This window comes from Monomorium pharaonis, chromosome 9 (genome assembly GCF_013373865.1).
Source record: "Monomorium pharaonis isolate MP-MQ-018 chromosome 9, ASM1337386v2, whole genome shotgun sequence".
In the NCBI taxonomy this organism is placed as follows: domain Eukaryota; kingdom Metazoa; phylum Arthropoda; class Insecta; order Hymenoptera; family Formicidae; genus Monomorium; species Monomorium pharaonis.
Window position 1 is genome coordinate 5,453,092 of NC_050475.1, and position 20,782 is coordinate 5,473,873.

The following is a 20,782-nucleotide window of genomic DNA, read 5'->3' on the forward strand; positions in this document are numbered from 1 at the left end:
CATGTATCTCAAAGTGCCGAAAAATGCGCTCGTAAATCGAACACTTTTATCAAATAATATCTGTCATGAGAAATAGATTATAGTTTCGATTAGAGACACCCAGTATGTACACATAAAACAGAGCAGCGCTTTCGGTCGAGGGATTCTTAGACCTTGGAGGAAAGGGCGCCCGTATAATATCGTTCCTATATTCTTCTTTCTCATCCTTAAAATTTGCCCTATGAGAGCATTACAACTTGACGCTTTGTACTCGCGGCAGATTAACAATCGGAAGTTAATTTCTTAACGAGAGTTCTACGTGCAGGCGACACTCTATCCCGAATATAATCAGAATAAAAAGACTATCTTTGTATAAAAAAAGAACTGCCCATTTTCGCGTGCACTTTAATTTTGTCGAATTTATCCTGACTTTCTAAAATCTTCTTTTAAAAATTACATAAAAAAGTAACAATGTTTATTAATATTTCAAAGTACAAAAATTACATTCGCAAAAATAGAATTGTCATTGCATGTAAAAATTTAATTCTGTCGAATTAATTTATGTTATATGAAACTGTCAATTTTACTTAGAAATTACATGAAAAAGCAATGCTTATTAACTTACCGTGGTACAAAAATTACATCTAAAAAAAGAAGTCAATTATTACATAAAATTTTAATTCTATTCAATTTATTATAATTAAATTATTAGAATTATCTTAAATTTTCTTGTAACATAGAAAATTAAATATAAAAGCAGAAATGTCTGTTTTATCCTAGATATGAAAATTATATTCGCAAAAAAAGAGTCGTCAATTTTTAATTTAATTATATCAAATTTTTATTACACTTTCAAAAATTTTGGAAATCACATTAAAAAATAGCAGTGTCTATTAATTTTCCAAGAGACACGGAAATTACACTCGTAAAAAGAGTCGCTCTAATTTTCGTATAAATTTCTTTTTATTCTATCAAATTTTTATCATGCGTCTTGCAATGTGTGTCTATTAAAATATATGAAAATTATATTCGCAAAAAGGAGTCGTCACAATTTTTAATTTAATTATATCAAATTTTTATCACGCTTCTAAAAATTTTGGAAATCACATTAAAAAATAGCAATGTCTGTTAATTTTCCTGTGTCAAGAGACACAGAAAGAGACTCGTAAAAAAAGTCGCTAATTTTCGCGTAAATTTTTTTTTATTCTATCAAATTTTTATCATGCGTCTTGCAATGTGCGTCTATTAATTCGTCTGTATCTTTGCTACTTTCGAAAGTCTTCAAATAATCTCCGCTTATAGTATTGCTTACAATTAACATGTAAAATTACCAGAGATAACGATTTAATGTATCGAGTAATAAATGCAGTAAAGAACTCACCAGACTCCAGACTCGCAGACTCGTTTTCTCGTCGCCGGCTGCTTCGTCCAGGTCAATTTCCGCTCGACGCATTCCTGAGATACACGTCCCGATACACAATACACACTCCCGAAAGAAAGAGGAAGACAGAGTGGGACGAGCGAGTGGCATCTGCTTATTAATTATTCATCGAACTGTGCTTTTAAACACGACGAGCATAACTTCGGATCACGGCGACGGCGACGGCGACATCCGGTTCCTCGGGAGGCTAATCTCTCGCCCGCCTCCCGGCCGATCGTGATTCGAGTCGAAAAAATGAAAGCCCATTCTCGCGCGTGTCCTCCAATTAACGCACCGGCTCGAAATGGACTCGTCCACTGACTCGACGCGCGGCTATATTCGCGAAATTGGCGACGGAAGAACGTGACTCGGCGCAACGTTCAGGACGAGCGATTTTGTCGTATCATGCGTGACGTCACGGCCCTTCCCTCCCGTTTGGAGACTCGTTGCAAAATGTACTGATACCGAAGATCTATAATTTATTCTATTAAAAGCCTGCACATAACGTGATCGAGCATCGTTCGACGAAGTGAAATAACCTCGCGACGCCCGGAGAGAACCGCGAATATCGCGAAACTTTCCGAGCGGCCGAGATGCAAATCTCGTTCCCGACCGTGTGGTCCGTTTGCTGGAAGAAAGCGTCACTTCTCAGATCGCGGATTCACAGCAATAATTAATATCGATACAGTGGGCATTGTCGCGCCGCTCGCGAAACTCCCCCTGCTCCCCCGGTCGATATTTCCACTCGCACAACGCGGCACGGTCGCACGGTGTCCCCCACTCCAATGAACTGTGTGCCGCGTGACGTCACGATCGCGGTCGATTACGAGGGCGCGCGCGCGGTCCCGACGCCAGCGCCCCACCACTAGCGCCCCAGCACTAGCTTCCTGTTCCGCATTCCACCGACACTTCCGAGTTCCGCTTCCGAGCGGCACAGGGGACGCGCGAGCGTAAACAATGGTGCGTCTTTTTCGCTCGAACGAAATTTCGCACTTATCAAGAGACACGGCCACCGTCGTTAGGGATGTTAAGGAAACCTCGCGATGCCCGGAGAGAATCGCGAGTGACGTGAAACATTATTCCGAACGGCCGACATGCAAATCTCGTTCCCGACGTGCGGCATCCACGAGTTTTGCTGGAAGAAAGCGTCACTTCTCAGATCGCGGGTCCACAGCAACAATCGATACCGATACGCAGTGAGCATTGTCGCGCCGCTCGCGAAACTCCCCTCCCCTCTCCCCGGTCGATATTTATACTCGCACGACGCCGTGTTCACCATGTCCACGGTGCTCGACAAACCGTCTCGCCACGTGACGTCACGATCACGGTCGATTACGCGCGCGCGCGCGCGCCGACCCGCCGCTAGCGCCCTGTCCCGCGTTCCACCGTCCCGCGTTCCGCCGAATACTTCCAAGAATGGACGGCGCAGGGAACGCGCGAACGTGAACAATGATGTGTCTTTCTCGCTCGAATGAAATTTCGCTCGTTCATACTGATCGGGAGGCATCGCGACACGCCACCGTAGTTAAGGATGCTGCATCGCGTTTCGCGTGAACCTCGCGGCGAGCTGAAGTTGATCATGGACCGGCCGCTTCCTCGATCGGTGTCGTCACGCGTAAACATCGTCGCGTCGCTCGGACACTTTGTTGTTGTCGCGATCCTATTGTCCCGCGCGAATACACGTTGGAAGTTGGCGGAAGCGATCGTCGCAATTGTCACGTCGCGGAGTGCGCGGGGGTTGGCGTCTAACCTATGGCCGGGTGCGATCCTTCGACCTGGTTTTGGTCGGTTCTTTCTCTCGGCGGTGTGTTCGTGGATTCGCGCATCATTCACCCGTTGCGAGAAGCCGTGTGTATCGTGTAAACGGCGAATAGATGTCGGGAGTGAATCTGATTTCGCCGATCGATTCGCGTATTCCGAGAGTGTTTTCAGTGAATAAACTAGAAGTGCATCACACGGAAGAGGTTGTGCCGAATCAGAACACCGTGAGTAAATGTTGCCAGATCATATTTATGATGTAAATAGAGGTATATATACAGGGTGTCCGAAATTCGCGACTCTCGCAATTAACGAGATAGTTATTTGTAAAGATCTGTTTTTTTGTCGTACTGAAGGAAAGTACATAAAATAGATTTAATTTCTTGTAGTTTCTGAGATGATTAATCCGATAATGCTAGTTGAAATCACGTCACATATCGGGGAACACATAAGAAGTTAAGTTTAAATCGTGTTTCCATGATAAATTTTTTTCTGTGTAATAGAAAAAATGTTTATGTTCTTTCCTGAATTAAAATTTTTTTCTAGGCAAGTTATGAATATTTTGAATGTAATAATAATACTAACAGTTACAAATTACACATTATATTTTTAATAACTGTTTTTTGCCCCTTTTTTGGAGAAAATAGTGAGAAAGTCATGATTTACAAAACCTAATTTTTCTCATTAACTGAAAAAACAGTGTAAACTTTAAAATATCTAAAAATGCACTTATTAGCTCCAAATTGCTGTTATGTGCATAACGGAATAGTTTTTCCTTCTCGAAAAAAAATTTTAATGCACCTATGATACAACTAAACACTTTTCTCAATATACATATGTATATCTTTTTAGTTGGATCAGTCTATCGGACAGGAGGATAATCGGAGATCAAGCAGAAGGGATGATAACGGCGATGAGGAGATTGGTAAGTATTTTTTATTAAGATCTTTATTGAGAAAGAACACATTGTACGTAACACATTTTCATGATTGTTGAAAGCAAAATATGCCATGTTATGTTATTGTATCTATTATCGGTTATCGCTTTGCTTACAATATGTGTGTGCAATATTTTAGAAACATTCTCTTGGAAAAAAAACTTCAAAAAAGGATACAAATACGAGATACAAAATGGAAGATACTGTTTTATATATTTCTATTAATGCGTTGTGAAAAGATTTCGCATTTTGCGTTCTCGTTGTAAACAAAAAAAAAAACGGAATCTAATAATCGTAAGTTACAGGAACGATGCGAAGCACTAAGAGTTTACGATTATCAGGCTCGAAGGGATTAAAGAATTTAGATCGCACAGCAATGCGTTTTCTCGGTTTTCCTGGCGCGTAACGGGATTCTGTCCTATTTTATGCGCATAATAAGCAGAATACGAACCGCATACACACATGGAGAGTTCGCGTCTTTATACGGGATATCCCTATATGTGGACTGGCCAAATATAGATTCTATTTTTGTGTGGTCCGACATAATAGTGGGTCAAGACGGGAGTCGCGTGGATAGAAGGAGATTTCTCCCATTGTACCGTAAAGAGGACTGTAGGGTGCGGAAGGAGGGATGGCAGCGGAGAACGACAGGGTAGAACTCCAATATTCGGAATTTATAACCCCTCGTAACTCAGTCGGTTTCTGCACCTAATACCAAACCGCCTTTACCGTAGCCACCGTAACTCGCGTTAAGTTTCCTCAGCGCGAGCTCTTCAAAATAATTTCCCCGCCACGTCACTTTATTATCATCATCCGTTCTCGTTTTCGTACACAACGAACCGGTCGAGCTTTTTTATTTCACGCGCGAGACGCGTGTGATTTTATGTGCGCACGCAGTTCTTTAATTTACTTGAATTTTATTGTTAATAGTTAATCAATTTGATTTACATCACAGAGTCAGTAAAATATTTTAAAATAAATCACGTTCTTGTTTGCAGTAAAATTTAACAACTTCTAAATTTTTTCTGGTTTTCTCGGTAAAATTTAACAATTATGCATAATTTTTGTAGTTAATAATTTTTTATTATCTTTTCCAATATTTTTATTATAATTTAATCTTATGATATGATTAATCTACGATATAATTAATCTTATCGTTATAAGGCACTAGTACAGACTTTGTATCAAAATATTTTATTGCACACTTCAGTGGAAATTTGACTGAGCAGTCAAAGACTTTCCCTTGGATCAGCTTTGTTCGGTGGAATATCGCTGGGAAAACACAGTGCGGCAAAGGTACCGCGTATCGATTTCGAATTTGTGTATAAGCGGCGCATCGATCCCTCCTCTTTTCCAACCCGCGAGGTATTATACACCAATAAATTCGCGTAATCGCATATCTCAGGGCAATCGCGTAGTCGGAGAGGCGCTCTTGGAGAAAAATATAACTCCGTCGGGGATTCCCCGAGGCTCTGTACATTCGCCTTCTTCCGCGCTTCCGCCTTCGAGGCCGCGGCTTCCGCGCTTCCCCTCGTTTTCCACTCCCCCTCCCTCGCTCCCCTGCCGTATTTTAATGGCCAGTCGTAAAGCACAGGAAAATTAAAAATTCATATTAGCGAAAATTTAAGAGTCGTCCGCGTTTACGCTGTTCGCCTTGCTGCGTGCGTATTTGCATCATAAACAAAAATGTGGGGAAAATTGTAGCCGACAAATATATAAAAAGAGTAAGCTGAGGGTAGAACCTTAATTGTTTATTATTGTTTAACCGGTTATTTGTTTATTTAAACCTTGTTTGACGCACTGAAAAGTATTATTAATTATTATATATCAATGGCAAACCGCGCGTCAATAAAAAGTATATTGTAACATTCAGCTAGATAATATAATAATTTTCATTTTAATATATAACAATATAACAATATACGATTAAATTTGTAGTAATTATCCATTATAATTTTAATTGACGGCTTATTTATTCGTGAATATACAATTTCGAGTTATTTTTCTAAATCAAAGAATACATAAATTCTGTAAATAAATGGAGAGAGAATAAAAAATTTAATAATTATTATTTAATGACAATTATCTTAATATTCAAGAAACATTACATGCAAAGAATTCTTTTTATTACTTATTAATATTTTTTAATATCAAATTTTATTTTCTATTTATTCCATTTTTTATAATTTCAAGCTTACTATTTTAAAATTAATTTAATATTTACGTTAATATAATAGTTACGTTATTTCCCTCAGCATTAAAAAAAATCAATTTAACAGTAAAGAAACAAGAAGACTTCTCGCCACGTTATTAACGGAAATATATCTCTTTTCTCTTTACCCGCGTTTTATCCGTTTTTTTTCCGCGCCGTGGCCAGGCAGGCATTGCGCAAACCGGAAATATTATACCGGAAGGCTGATCCGGCGCAAGAAGAAACGTACGCCAAGTCTCAGTGTGGCCACGGAGATGTTTCTCGCGCGGCTTTCATGCTTTTCATGTTTCTGTCCCGGCTATCCTGCGCCATCCACCTCACTTTTCCTTCCGTGCCTTTAAACCTTCAGCTTCGGTATATTCTGGCGGATGACGTTCTTCATATTATAGCGCATGCCATTTTGTTAAGGGAATTAAAGCGGCAAACACCTGAGGCGAAATGAATCTGCAAACGTAAGCGAAAGTAATTCAGGAACAATTGTAGAAAACTGTTTTGGTAATTTTTGAGAAAAAGTGTAGTGAGAACTAATTAGAACCCTGTGGAAAATCCTTTATGAAAGCATGTTTGTTGAAAAATGACGATGTGCGAACTGTTAGCTTAATTATAGTAGGATTATGACGTGTGGAAAATGGACTTTTTAAATTTCTCGACTTTTCTATGTGTGTTTATTATTTATGAATTTTATAAAAAATGCTTTGTATGTAAAATGCTTAAATATTTAAAAATGTCTTTAAATTTATAATTTTTTTTTTTATAGATTTAAAATATTTGAATAGTGGCAAGGGTGTTTAATTTTTTATTAGAAAAATAGTATAGAAATAAAAAATAAAATACTAGAGGAAGTTTACATATTTTTGCGACGTATGTTGCGAGTTCTACAGTTCGAAACTTTGGTCAGAGAGTTTGTTATCGTTGGTGCTTAATTATCGGCGGGGACTAAACCGACTTTGGTCCTCACGATTCCCCACGTCCCTACCGCGAAATCCGGGATTTTGTGCGTCCGTACCGCAGTAATAACAATAATATCCCTTTGGCTGTTACGTGAAATCCCTTGTTGCAACTGTGACGTATCTGGCAAACGTCAGCCTTGCGTGCTGTTATTGTTGGTACTTAAGACTTATCGTGAAACGGGTGTCTAGGGGAAGATCATCCTGCGTACCCTCCATTGTCAAACGAAGGAATAATCAATATATTGTCCAATACGTTGTTCTGTTGAACAATTGACGTGCCAAAATTTGAAAATTTGAATATTTGTCCCATCAAGCATTAATATAATAAGCTACAAATGTACAATATAGATAGTGTATAAAAGAATTTTTTTTTGTTTTTGTTTTCTTTAATATTTATTTGCAAGTATTATAAAAAATTAATTTTTTATTACATTATAACGTTATTATAACGTTATAATATTTAGCATTAATTTTTACAGCCTTTTTATTTCTTTAAAGTTTTCCAAATTTAACTGATTCGAAGATTTCGATATAATTATTAAAATATAAGAGAGACATTTGGATATCGTAAAAACATTTCTAATATCGTTTAAGCAAAGAGCAGTGGTACAATTTTTCGTAAAATTCCTACAAATTTGTAAAGTTTTCTGATTCATATTTTAATTATAGAAAAATTAAAGTTTATAATATTATTCATATATTATTTACCAAGAAAATATTATTTATTCAATTTGTTTGAACATTAGTTACTTTTACATGTAATGTATTATAATTACACGTTTATTGTATTATTGCTTTCAAGTAAATAGAGAACGGAATTTGATTGTCTTTGGCATTGTTAAGATAAACAATATCTGTCTATGTACATAAATGAAGATTAAATTCAATGTAGAAGTATTCTGTATGTAATACACGATATATGTATAAGCATATAGATCTTACAATTATTTGCACATTTATTAGGAGTGCCATTATTGTGGTATTCAACACGGATAATGTAGTCAAAAACTCCAAGCTATTATCGGTTACCTGTTTCCTAAACGTTTAAATTGACAGTGATGAAAAGTGTAAGACATTTAAATTTAAATTTGAAGGACCACAGAATAATATGAAAATCGATGCAACTAGCGATATAAAATTTTCGCATTACACGAATGCGCAACCTGTTTTTCGCAGATGGTAGAAAATGAATAATAGATGATCGGGGTAGAATTCTGTGTAGCGTGAACGGCACATTAAACGAGAAAACACATCCGGCACTTTAATTATATATTGCCGATCAATAACTCGAGTATAACGTGCCTTTTGTGAGAAATTCAACGAAGCTAAATTTTAATTGCAATATTAGAATTAGATTAAAAGCTTTACAATATATATTTAATTTTCCCTAATTAATTTCGCCCTTTTTAAATTTTTTATAGAAAATTGATTGTTAGTTAAGCTATTTTGATTACTGGAAGTATTTTTCAAGTGTTATATTTTTGGGCTATAAAAAAATTTGAAAAAATTTTAGAATATATGCTCTTTTAACATTTAGAAATACAATTGTACAATTATATAACTCGATACATTTTTTTACTTTTTTTGTACATGTCTGAATTTGAAACTGAATCGGCAAAATGGAAAAATTATCTACATCAAATGTTTTCGGTTAACCGTCGATAGAGGGTTAAATATGTAAGTAAAATTTTTTAATAAAATACTTTTATTTTTTTATGTTTTAATGTACACAATACTTTAATAGTAAATTTGAGGAAACCAGATTTATGAGAACTTAGTTACTAATAGTTTAACTATTTTGTATTAATTACACGTTTGCATTTGGATAGAAAAAATTGATTTGTAATGTAGTTACATTATTCAAAATGTAATCATGATAGAACTCAAAGTTAATCATGCAATTGATGTATAAATTATTAATTCGATTAACATCAACTTTTATACGCAAAAATCAGTCTTATATATTCGATACGTTTTCATAGATAACGATCGATGGGTTATGATGTCAATATGAATATACGATGGTAACCATCATTTTTAAGTTATCAGCGTTGTGCCACTTCGCGATTTTTTATGGTCCATGTATCTCGATGAATGGACGCGTCTGCCAAACAAATAGCGTGTCATTTCTGGTGCATATAACTTGTCTTTATCACTAAACCGTTTCTAATTTAGGCTTCGTTTAATAATAAAGTAATAAAATAGTGAATTTTTATGTTTATGTAGTACTCTTGTGTTATTTTAAATTAATGTTTTTTAATACGAATAAAAAAATAAAAACTTTTCGAATTTATTAAAAATTAATCAAAGCAGTTATATTGCTGTAGTTTTTATAATAAAAATCTTTTAGGAAAGATGCGATATTTTGAATTTAGTTATTCTAACTAATCAACAATGGAGGATATTATTTATATTAATTTAGATAAACTTTGTCCTTTTTTTTTATTTGGGAAACATTGTTCTAAATAAAGGATTTCTCCAGAAACGCTCAGGAAGTCGTACTTATTTTAAGGAGGCGCGTTTGAAGAATCACTTTGGGGTTAATTTTATCTGGTAAGATGTTTGGACAGTGAGAGGATCAGGTTTTGAGAGAAAAGACGGAGTTTGGGTGTTAAGCACGTCCCATAAAACCGGTCGGAGTATCGACGATGGGAGGGAGTTTCTGTTTTTCCAGGAAAAGAGAGCATCCTTCTTTTCTGAGTAAAATCGTTTCGAACAACAACTTATACGGTGGCATTCGTGAAAACCAATAATGAGTAGTCAGCTTGGTTATTGAGGGTGATCCTCTTAAAGATAATTTGATATATTGATGACATCGGTAATAGTAACGCGGTTTATGGATTTTGATAAGGTAGTGTACATATTTTCTATTTTCAAATGAGTATGATACGTGTCTCGGTCGCTTTTAAATAAATAAAAAAAATCTGAGGCAAAATTATGCTATTTGGAGAAAAAGTACGATTATAGAAAAAAATTATATATTTAACGATCAAACCTCGGAATGCTGAATTTTATTTTTATAATGCATGTGCAGAATCGCATACAATATTCTGCGGTATTGCAAATACTCAATTATTTTTAGCATTATCACTGTGACTAACGACATTCGCTGGGATGAAGCTGCCATCCATAATTACAACTTCCATAGTTGTCTTTGCTTGCAATATTCGGTGTTCCGTTTAACGAGCGGACGCGATACCTTCTGGCGCACGCCAAATAAATGAGTTCGCGATAAAGAACCGCCCTCATTCGACGAGGAACGCTTCCTAAATAGCATTCCCATCCCGTTGGCCGATACATCGGCAGAGATATAAGTGCATTTTGCATCGAGAACGCGAGAGAGAGAGAGAGAGAGAGAGGGAGAGAGAATCTTCCACGCGATTTGCATGCGAGCTACGTGCCGGTGATACGTCCGATAGATAGCTCACGTATTTCTCCGAGAGACGGTCGATTAACTTGGAAATTACGAAAAAAATGTAAAAAGTAGAAAAAAAAACGAGAGATGGCCATGTCGCCGTGTTGTCGTTCCGTCCGAAATCACCTGGAAGATCCGAGCTGAGGGTGTGGTAAAAGACAGAAAAGCAACGTAAATATAGTGCGTAAGCCGTCATTATAAAGCCATTTAGTGTGCACCGGTCGGCGTAAAAATGCGCGCATCAAATGGTATTCCAGTATTCATGAGATTTTAGTTAATGTATTCGGATTTGAATAAGATGGTGGTGTGTCAGTGCGACGCTCCGTGATACAGTTCTCAGGACCACCGGCGATCGTCTTTTAATCGAATTTTGGAAAAGATATGATTTACTTTAATCAAATATGATAGATCCTTGTTAAGTAAATCTTTACCCTCAAATCGTTAGGAATTGACTAGTCGAGAAATAATTTTTTATAATCGTGAATATTCTCCGAAATGAAATTGTAATTAATTTTTTCTATCTATTATTTTACATTATTGCTATTCATTAACGGGTCTTACTAATTACCGTTTTATTAGTTTGAGAAAGTTTTACGAAAGAAATTTGCGAATTATTATTGCAAATAATTATTCGCTGTCTAGATTAAGAGAGTGCGTATGCGTGCGGTTGTCGTAAACTACAATGTTGAATATCGCTCATAGCATAAACGGGTTAAAGACCCTCGCCCTTTAGTCGACTCCTTTCGAAGTGACTATTAGAAGAACGCTTATCCTGCGACGTCGCAAGCACCGAGCTGCGTGCTTCTCTTGGCTCTATATTTAACCGCACGCTTTAATTTCGCATTCGAGGCCGCCGGGTAACTGTAATTATAAACTTTACGTCGCGCGTCGGTGCCGAGTCCTCAACCACAGTCTTCCGCCGCGAACTGACCCTATCTCTCTGAACTATTATGATCTCATCTTAAGCGTCTTACTTTATTAGGTCGTATCGATGATAATATCGATGCATATGAGATGTCGGTTTTATAGCAATGAAATGTGTAAATGATTTTGCGTTAAACTTAATAGAAAGAAACTAATTGTACTTGTTTTAGTTGAACTTATTAACAAAAAATTAATATTTATTTTTTAGCTTATTAATACTAAAAAATATTAAAATATAAATTTATTAATATAATATTAATATAATATTAAAAAAATATTTAAAATGTTAAGAAATAATAAAATAATTTGAATCGTTATATCTAATTTGATAATTAATGTAATGTGTATTAATGTTGTATAGTCAATACAATCATTTACAATATTGAATTTATATTGCAGATTCTTTCCGTAATTTATTAAATCTATAATTATAAAATCAAATTTTAAAACAACATTAATTCAATTTTTCTATTTAATATACTAATATACTAATGTAAAGTACTATAATTTTACAGATTTACTGAGACATAAAACCTGAGAAATTAAAATAAAAGATAATTTTTTTGTAAGAAATAAATTATTTTAACGTAGTATCTACTAATGAATAATATAAAAACTTTTTTTTTTGTGTGTAAAAATGTATAAGTGTTACGCTTTTTTTCTTATTTTTATATTACATTAGATACATATACATTAATGCTTTCTGAAGCAGTCGCAAAGTCAACTATAAGCCACAGTATACTCATTAGTGATATGTATCTTATGTTTGCAGCAGGATTGCACTATAGATTATACTTAAACTATTCGCATCGCATATTTACGTGACCTGTCTACATATTGCGTTGATGTTTGCGGAGAGATTTCTTCTTACTAATAAAGCTAACAAAGATTGTGTAAACTACGTAAATTAAAAAAAAATTAATACATTTTTTTTATTTGGCTATTTCATGAATACGAAATTTTATTTATCACGTCGTATTAGAGCGTTGTCATATATATTTACAGCTGTATTTTTCTTTATTATGTTGTTACGCCTTGTGTCTTTCATTCTTTAGTTAAATAACAGAAACAGCTCTTTACGATCGACGTTTCGCCGGTGTCAAATGTCAAAGATTTAAGATGCGATCGATCGTAAATTTCCCAGTGGACCGGAGACGAGAGAACAACTAAAGTGGACAGAGCACTCCGCGAGTATCGATGGTCCGTTACCTCGAATATCGATGCACTCTCTCGGTGTTGGCTGGATACCTCGTCGTGATACCAGTCGGCGGAAATAATGATTTATGGAACGGTGTGTTTATTTTAAACTAGCCGTCGTGCCTATCGGTATGCAGTAGTCGAACAATATTCAATGTCGATCGAACAAGACACGAAGCGTCCGCGCCGAGTGAAACGGATGAATCGCTCTCGGCGAGAGCGATTTGTCAACGTCTCGGCTAAACTGCTACATAATACGAGCTACACGAGGGCTTTATCTTGTATTTCCTCTCTCGCGCCCATCGACTTCGCGTTTTTTCGCGCTTCGTGATCCTACAACATCTCAGGGAACTAAGTGTCTCTGTCTGCTTAGGGTGTAATTAATGGACGACAGCTCGCAGTTTTGCTCAGTAGGAGAGCTCGCGTTTTCCATCGTCTTCTATTACATCAACTTGTATTTATTACATGCTTCTGCAACTGCAATCGCTAATGCAAACTTGGTAGCATCAATCTTGATGCGACACAAGTATTAATTTTCCTATTTTAATAATTTTTTTCTTAAAAGGTGGATGAAATTGCTAATCAACGGAGGTTCTTATAGAATTATTATATCATGGTGATTTTGTGTAGTTGTATACAAATATTTATTAAAGCGTAAAATACATAAAATATAGTATCATAGCCAGCAATACAAAAGAAATAGACGAGAAGTGTTCTGAAAACTTTCTTATCGTTCAATGGCACTGATATTTTACATATAAGATAGCCATTGCATAGCACACAACACATGGTGAAAGCTATTACCGTAAAAATGTGTCATTTTAACGTATACTATCTTAAACCTACCGGCTATTTGCAACAAACTTCTTGTTTAACCGCACATATTAATAATTAACGCGGCACTTGGTATAAACGTCCCAGTCTGCGGCCCGCAAGTTACAGGCGGGGATGCACAGACGCTATACAATTATTATCAAAGTTGGTAACGAGTTCACAGTGACAAAACGCATTGTCAGAAACATCGCCGCGACCCGCGCACGTTTTTCACCGAAACGAACTTCATTTAATTACGAGTAAAGTAGTTTTTGTTGCGCGAAGTAAGAGAAAAAGAGGTAGGAAAGCAGAGAAAGAATGAAAAAGAGAGAGAGAGAAAGAGAAAGAGAGAAGAAAAGAGAGAGATTCGCTCTTTGGCGCCTGTCTCCACGCGAGAAAACCGAGAATTTTGCCGTTTAATTATCGTAGATCCTGGCGCGTTCAAAGGACACATTCTCCCTTGCCGTAGCACGTTCTGAATTGCACTTGCACTGCGCATTTAGTCGCTCCTAGACGACAGCGACGCTGAATTTATCGCTTGATTTGAAATGCACCCACCGCGCTTACACGCCCCGGCGTCCATTCACGAGTCCGGTACACGCGTGCAACAGTGAATATTACACGCGCGCGAACCCGAGCGCGATACGTTAGGCCGAATGAATTCCTAACGTTGCTGCGGGCTTGAATTCGTTCGATGTGAGCACACAGCCGCGTACAGTTTAGTTAGCTCGGCATGGAAATGGTCACTTACACCGTAGAAATACGTTGGACCGTGGTAGAAGGACTCGAACTGCACACACAGCGCTCTCCTGCCATACGCAACTTTAGATTAAACGCGAATTGAACTTTATATTTGAAAGATTTCCTTTATATTGAAAGGGTTTCTTTCATAAACTTCCACAAGAGCAGTTTGAAACTTTTTAAATATAAAAACTGAGAAAATCTGTTAGCTAACTGTAAATATATCGAAAAAATTTATTACGAGAGAGGATGTCTTTTTGGAGGTGTAGTATAAATTATTTTTCTCTAAAAAAAAAGAAATAAAAATGTGCATTTTGTTTGAAATATAATAATGAATTACATTATTAGTTAATATTGTTATAATTAATACAAATAGATTCGATTATAACATTAATCCAATTTTCTTTGAACATAGATACTCGTCGCATCACAAGCTTAATAGGAAATATATGTATTTCGACTTATTATTTATATTCTATTTATTTATATTAAGATATTCTTGATCATACGGATTTATGACTATGATGCACGAGTCTCAACATTTTAAATAACTATAATCACAACAACTATTATCCTTTGTCTGGACAGGTCTGTGCTTGAAGTTTCTCGGCCATTTGCGTGTGTATTCCTAAATGTTGTTTACGTAACGATTATTTCAATGCGCAAAACTTGCAACAGTCCGGCTTCAAACTTTGCTACATTGAATTAGACGGCAGCGTTCAGATTCGCGATTAGTGCAGATGGCAGCGGCAAGCATGAAACTTCACGTAGTCGGGATCTCCATGTTGTAGCCATGTTCCGTTACGATGCGGCTTTTCGGGTTTCGACAGCTTATAAATTGGGATAATGGCATACTCTACGCGGCTGTCTGTGATAATATACAGTGACGGCTTCTGCTTATCCATCTAGATCTAGATAGCCTACTGAAAATTGAATTGTAATATACTTTTCGATTAAAAGAAATCGGCAGAAAGATTGTTTAAACAATCCTTTAAACTATGTTTTTTAAATTATATCAGATTGTGATTTAGAGAAATAATTTATATAACTTTAACGCCAAAGAAACTAATTATCACAGAAAAAATATATTTATTAATTTATATTTATATTTATTATATTTATAATATATTTATATTAATTAATTTATTAATATATATTTATAAGTCAAGCGGAAAATAGTCATAAATATACTTTATTAAGAAAGTTTTGAGACGTATAAATGTATTTCGAGATATAATTGATCTAAGTAGAAAACAGCCACGTGTTTTAGACACGCGATAGTTCATATTATGATCTATAATTCCCTTTGTCAAAGTTTCATTATTTTTCATCTGCGAAGGGATCGTTCCTACGTCTGAAGAAGAAAGTCATTTATTATTTCCGTGTCGGTTGTATGGGTGGGAGTACCTATTCATATCTTATTGAATCGAAGGCAGTAAGTCTAGCCCCGAGCCGGGAGAAACTTTTCGGAGCATTGTGGAAAGCTTTTAACGTAGATAGACGTTAAACGAAAATCCATGTATCAAAAAAGATGTGCTCGATTTTCAAAAGCCTACCGTTTAAAGCTGCATACCAAAAACATGAGAACAAATGCAATGTTTGGAAAAAGAAAATTAGGAAAAAAGGAAATAGAGAAATACTTTATATGAAGCTTTTTCTTTTATATTCGTATACATTTGCATGTTTATACATGAAAAAAATGTTGATTATGATTTTTTTTAAATAAATCAAATCGAACATGTATTAACCATCGCTGGTAACTAATAAAAAGCGTGGAATTGAGCATAGCGGTATTAAATGATTTATTATATGACCGTGTAACGGTGTAACCATCTGGTAATCTTAATTGGATTGGAGTTGCACTGAAATGGAGACACGCATTATAACTACTGATTTATATATATATATATATCTTTCTCTCTCTCTTTCTCTCTTTTCTCTTTTGTCTTACTTTCTCGCTCAGAAAGTCGACGTGTCGGTATATGCCGGTTGTTATCTGGGTAGAAACAACAAGCCACACATTTCGGTCTCCGAGTAATCAGACTAACATGAGATGCGGACACAGCCGCTAACTAAACTCCGAACTCTAAAGTCTGCCGCAAGTTAGCCCGGTGTGGTGTCAGCGAGAGTGTAGAAGGCGAGCCCCCGGCAGCAAGCGCACACCTAAGGCCCCTTAGGTTGTGTACCTGCCAATTGTAAGCGTGTGGGTTGAGCCGAAATGCCGTTGGATCCCGTGAGGTTAACCGCGACGCTAAGATAGCATTCAGCGTGCAAACTCCCGGGCTCTTATTTTAATTACCTCGCCTTTCTGTGTTACGTGAAGGGTACGTTACCGGGGAGACAGAACGCGGTAATACGTTCCCCACGCGGATCAAGGGCGCTACTTTTGTACACGCGGTCGCGTACACCTCATTGAAAGTGGAAACTTGATTACGGATAAGATAAAGCATTTTCGTTTTCTGAATTTTCTCGTGATTTTCGATGTAAGTTCTTTATTCTAGCTCAGATTCACAAATAATTCTGATGCACACTTTTGACTTTCTTTAGGCGTAATTTTAAATAAATTATTTTTAACATAAGCATTAATTATATGATTTATTGTAAAATAATAAAATAATAATAATGCTTGTAAAATAATAATAGCCTTAGTATTTAATGCGACAAGTTTCCGTTTTGATAAATTTTCGAACATATTTTTTATTATTTATTCGTAAATTTTTTTTAATAAATACTTTAAATTTTGTTTGATGATATAATCTATGTGTGTTTTATACGAAACAGTGTTCAAAGCATTGAGGATGCCAGCGGTAGGATCACTCATGACTATTAATTAACTGTGGGGATGAAAACTTTGTTGGAGATTAATTTATCGGATAACTCGTCGCGTTAAGAAATCCCTGGTCACCAATGAATCGCAGATAATCACTGCGGGGTTTAGAGCCATCGCGCTTTACCTCCAAAGCTGCTGGACGATCTTTATTGACACATTCGTGGTAATCCCTCTAATGACCTATGCTCCATCCTCTTTCATCCATGAACTCGGAATATCGACTTTGAAATTCTGAAATTATTTATCTTGCGGTTAGTTTTTATATTCCGAGGTACTTTAAAGTTAGTTTAATTATCTGCCTTTTATAACACGATGTATAATTAGTGCATTTTGTGACTGAAAAAACTTTTAAACAGTTTGACAACTCTACAAAAACATTTATATAGAAAATATTCATTTTTGTATGGAAAGATTTTTTTCGGGACGCTTTTAAAGATTTTAGCGCGCTTTCTCATTATTCTATTCTTTATTCACGTCAAAATTACGTAATGAACAATGAAACTAAAAAGCGCGCCAACATCTTTAATTAAACTTGTCGAATCTTAATTATTATTTTCTAAAATAACTTTTCGAAACAAAATTTGTTATATCTTAGAAGAATAATAATTTTAAAATAAATATTATTATTAAACATTTAGTTATTAGGTCATATTTTTATATCTACTGTTATAAACGTTTGTTCAATAATTACTTTATTCGTCAGCCACTGATTCAATAATAATTCATAATAATCGATAGTTTATTTTACAACTTACGAAATAATTAATAAACTGAAAATGTACACTGAGAAAAAAATTGATTCAACAAAATTTTTGTTTTGCGGACTGCCAACAAAAGATATACTCAATACAGCAATATATGGTATTGTAATATAAATACATAATTCAATCAACATCGTTGTACTTGTATTAACAGCGAATAATATTACATTAAATATATCTTTTTTGGCAGCCCGCAACAAATCATTTTGTTGAATCAATTACTTTTTTCTCAGGATAATAACTGACACTTATTTCATTATTATAAATCGCTGTACTAGCATTATTACGATCAATTCGTTTACTATACGGCTCGGTAGAATGATAGGTCGAGGCTGACTACGTACAATGTAACAGATACTAACCGCAGATGCACGTTGCGCTAATATGACTGTCATTTGACGGATACGCGCGGACGCTGCTCTCGACAATCCCGCAAAGCGTCCCGCTGACATGACGCGCTCGTCTCCGTTCATTATTTATGCATACTGTGTAACGGCCGGTATAAATATTTCCATTTTAGCAAGGATCCCCGAACGTCAGCATTTTTTCACAATTTATCCGACACGTGAAGGATATATCACGTGTGTGAAGTTAGCATCTCAAAGTTTAGCATCTCATAAAAATACTGCAGAATTACTTGCATCCAGCATAGTTCTACAGTTCTTGATAGGTTTCAACAATAGTTCCGTTGAATTACCTATTTTAATTAAATTTTTATAAATGAGATGCTAACTACCAAAATCACATAATAGCATCTCACCGTATTTTGAATATACGACCACAGAGAAGACTAAATCTATAGAGTTCTATCGTTTAGAGACGTCCTATCAATAGTTCTGATGATTAAATTAATAAAAAAAAATTTTTTTGTTACAAAACATACGTATATATGCGTATACGTCTGCGCACGTGGATTTGGTGTAACTGGCATCTCAGATAGACAAAGTTAATTAATTTAAAAAATTTAGAAAGTATTTTTCAACAACTATCTTGATGGAAAACTTGTATTTTTAGGTCTAGACATGAGATGCTGGTCGAATATCGACAGTTCTATTTATTTTAACGCAGTTCTCATATAGTTCCGGACGCGTACAATAATTTTCTAAAAAGTTCCGGTGATATAAATAATTAAAACATTTTTTAAACAATTGTTTTGCCCGAAAAACTTGAATTTTGAGGGATGCTCACCGAAATACGGTGAGATTATTTATAAAAATTTAATTAAAATACGTAAATCAACGGAGCTATTGTTGAAACCTATGAAGAACTGTAGAACTATGCTGGATGCAAGTAATTCTGCAGTATTTTTATAAGATGCTAACTTCACACATGTGGATATATCGCGTCGCCAGAAAAGCTTGGCACTTATGTTTGGAAATTTCTAATATTTATAAATTAAAATTTAGGTGTTTCCTTCATATCTGTATAATTTGATTTTTATCACTCTCTGTCAAAGGGCAAACAAGGATGAAAAATTTTTTTGTAATATTAAATCCTTAAGGAGATATTAAAAGTAATTATATGATATAGTGACATAAGTTTTCTTCAAATTGGCTTTTACTGCATTGTCGTCTCAATCTTGTTTTCTTAACAACATCTTTTATTATTACGGCTAAAAGTTTCCAACATCAGGCGAAAATCGATAGGTCGATCATGATGCGTGCCATCAATATAAAGGGTGTCACGCCACGGCGATTAATTATCTCACCGCTTTCGTCCGTAAATTCTTTTCTACGCGGCGTATTATCGTCATTTGAACGAAACCGGCCGTACATATCCCGCGTAATTGCGCCTCTCTGAGCGTTCTTTCTCATCGGCAATTCTTCCATTCCACGTTCCGTTCGATGGTCTCTAAAGCGAGGCAAGGTACGTCAGATAATGTCCGTTTTCTTGTGCGAAATGAAAAGAAATAGGAGAGAGAAGTCGGAAAAGGGGCAAGGTTGAGATGACTAACGGTCGACGGCTTGCGAGCGTATAAAAGGTACGTCCGTCGATTAATTCGACATTTTAATTTGGACAGCGCGAGAGGAGTTTGTTCTGCACTACGCCGCGCTAATCGTCGGTGCGACTCACGGGAAAAATGAAAGAACGTTCGCGTGAAGTGGTCAATTCAGGGAAAATGAACGAGCTTAAGGAGAAAAGAGAAAGACTTAAGGATTTGAAGCCTCTTTTTTTTCGATCTTGAATCGGCGCGCTGCGCCAGGTAATATCTTCAGCTGATCTCTTCGATTGTGAAGCGATGAAAGGATTACGTGTTACAAAAGAAGTTAAAGTCCTAAGATGACAGCTCCGCGATGCACTAGTACACAAATTAGTTGCCTTTAAATTAAACAGTTGAGCAAAACTTGTCAAATGCTCCTCTCTCTTTTTCTCTTAAAAAATTTACATCTACTTTCTTTGAATTTTTTATTTCTCTTTCCGGGTACAAATACATTATGCATAACGCAAAGCTCTGTTGGTATATACGACGTTTAGAATCACGCAAACAATGTTCACTCTCGGGAGAGCACGTTTCGATCAGAGATCGAGAAAAGCCCTGATACACTATCGGCGCATGGAGCACGCCGAGTAGGATTTGCACAATGGACAGAGAGCGGTATCTTTGTTGGACCGTTCTGATTGGACTGCTAGAGTCCTCGTGCTTATGTTAGTTATGCCGGCGCATTCAGCCGGCGGACAGAACCGCTTTGTTGGCACTGGCGTATCACGCTGTAACGAGACCCCCGTATCGACGATTCTATTCTCCGGATCTCTCACTGTCTCCCTTTCCTTCTCCCGCTCCTGTGATCGCGAAACCGCCGTAGTCGTCGCGAACGACGGCTACCTATCTACCGACGATTACTGT

The 20,782-nt window shown here is 36.2% G+C and overlaps 2 protein-coding genes across 2 annotated transcripts in view; one reads left to right on the forward strand and one right to left on the reverse strand.

Moving 5' to 3' along the window:
* Positions 1-2,106, reverse strand: part of LOC118647253 — a 164,650-nt gene extending 162,544 nt beyond the window's left edge. The window contains exon 1 of the mRNA XM_036291758.1: positions 1,361-2,106. The gene's annotated coding sequence lies outside the window, so the exon portion shown is untranslated. The remainder of the gene's footprint in view (positions 1-1,360) is intronic.
* A 985-nt stretch (positions 2,107-3,091) lies between these two features.
* Positions 3,092-20,782, forward strand: part of LOC105834118 (tissue inhibitor of metalloproteinase) — a 115,128-nt gene continuing 97,437 nt past the window's right edge. The window contains exons 1-2 of the mRNA XM_036291762.1: positions 3,092-3,384; positions 4,010-4,082. Coding sequence (XP_036147655.1) covers positions 3,274-3,384; positions 4,010-4,082 — 184 coding nt within the window. The 5' untranslated portion in view covers positions 3,092-3,273. The remainder of the gene's footprint in view (positions 3,385-4,009; positions 4,083-20,782) is intronic.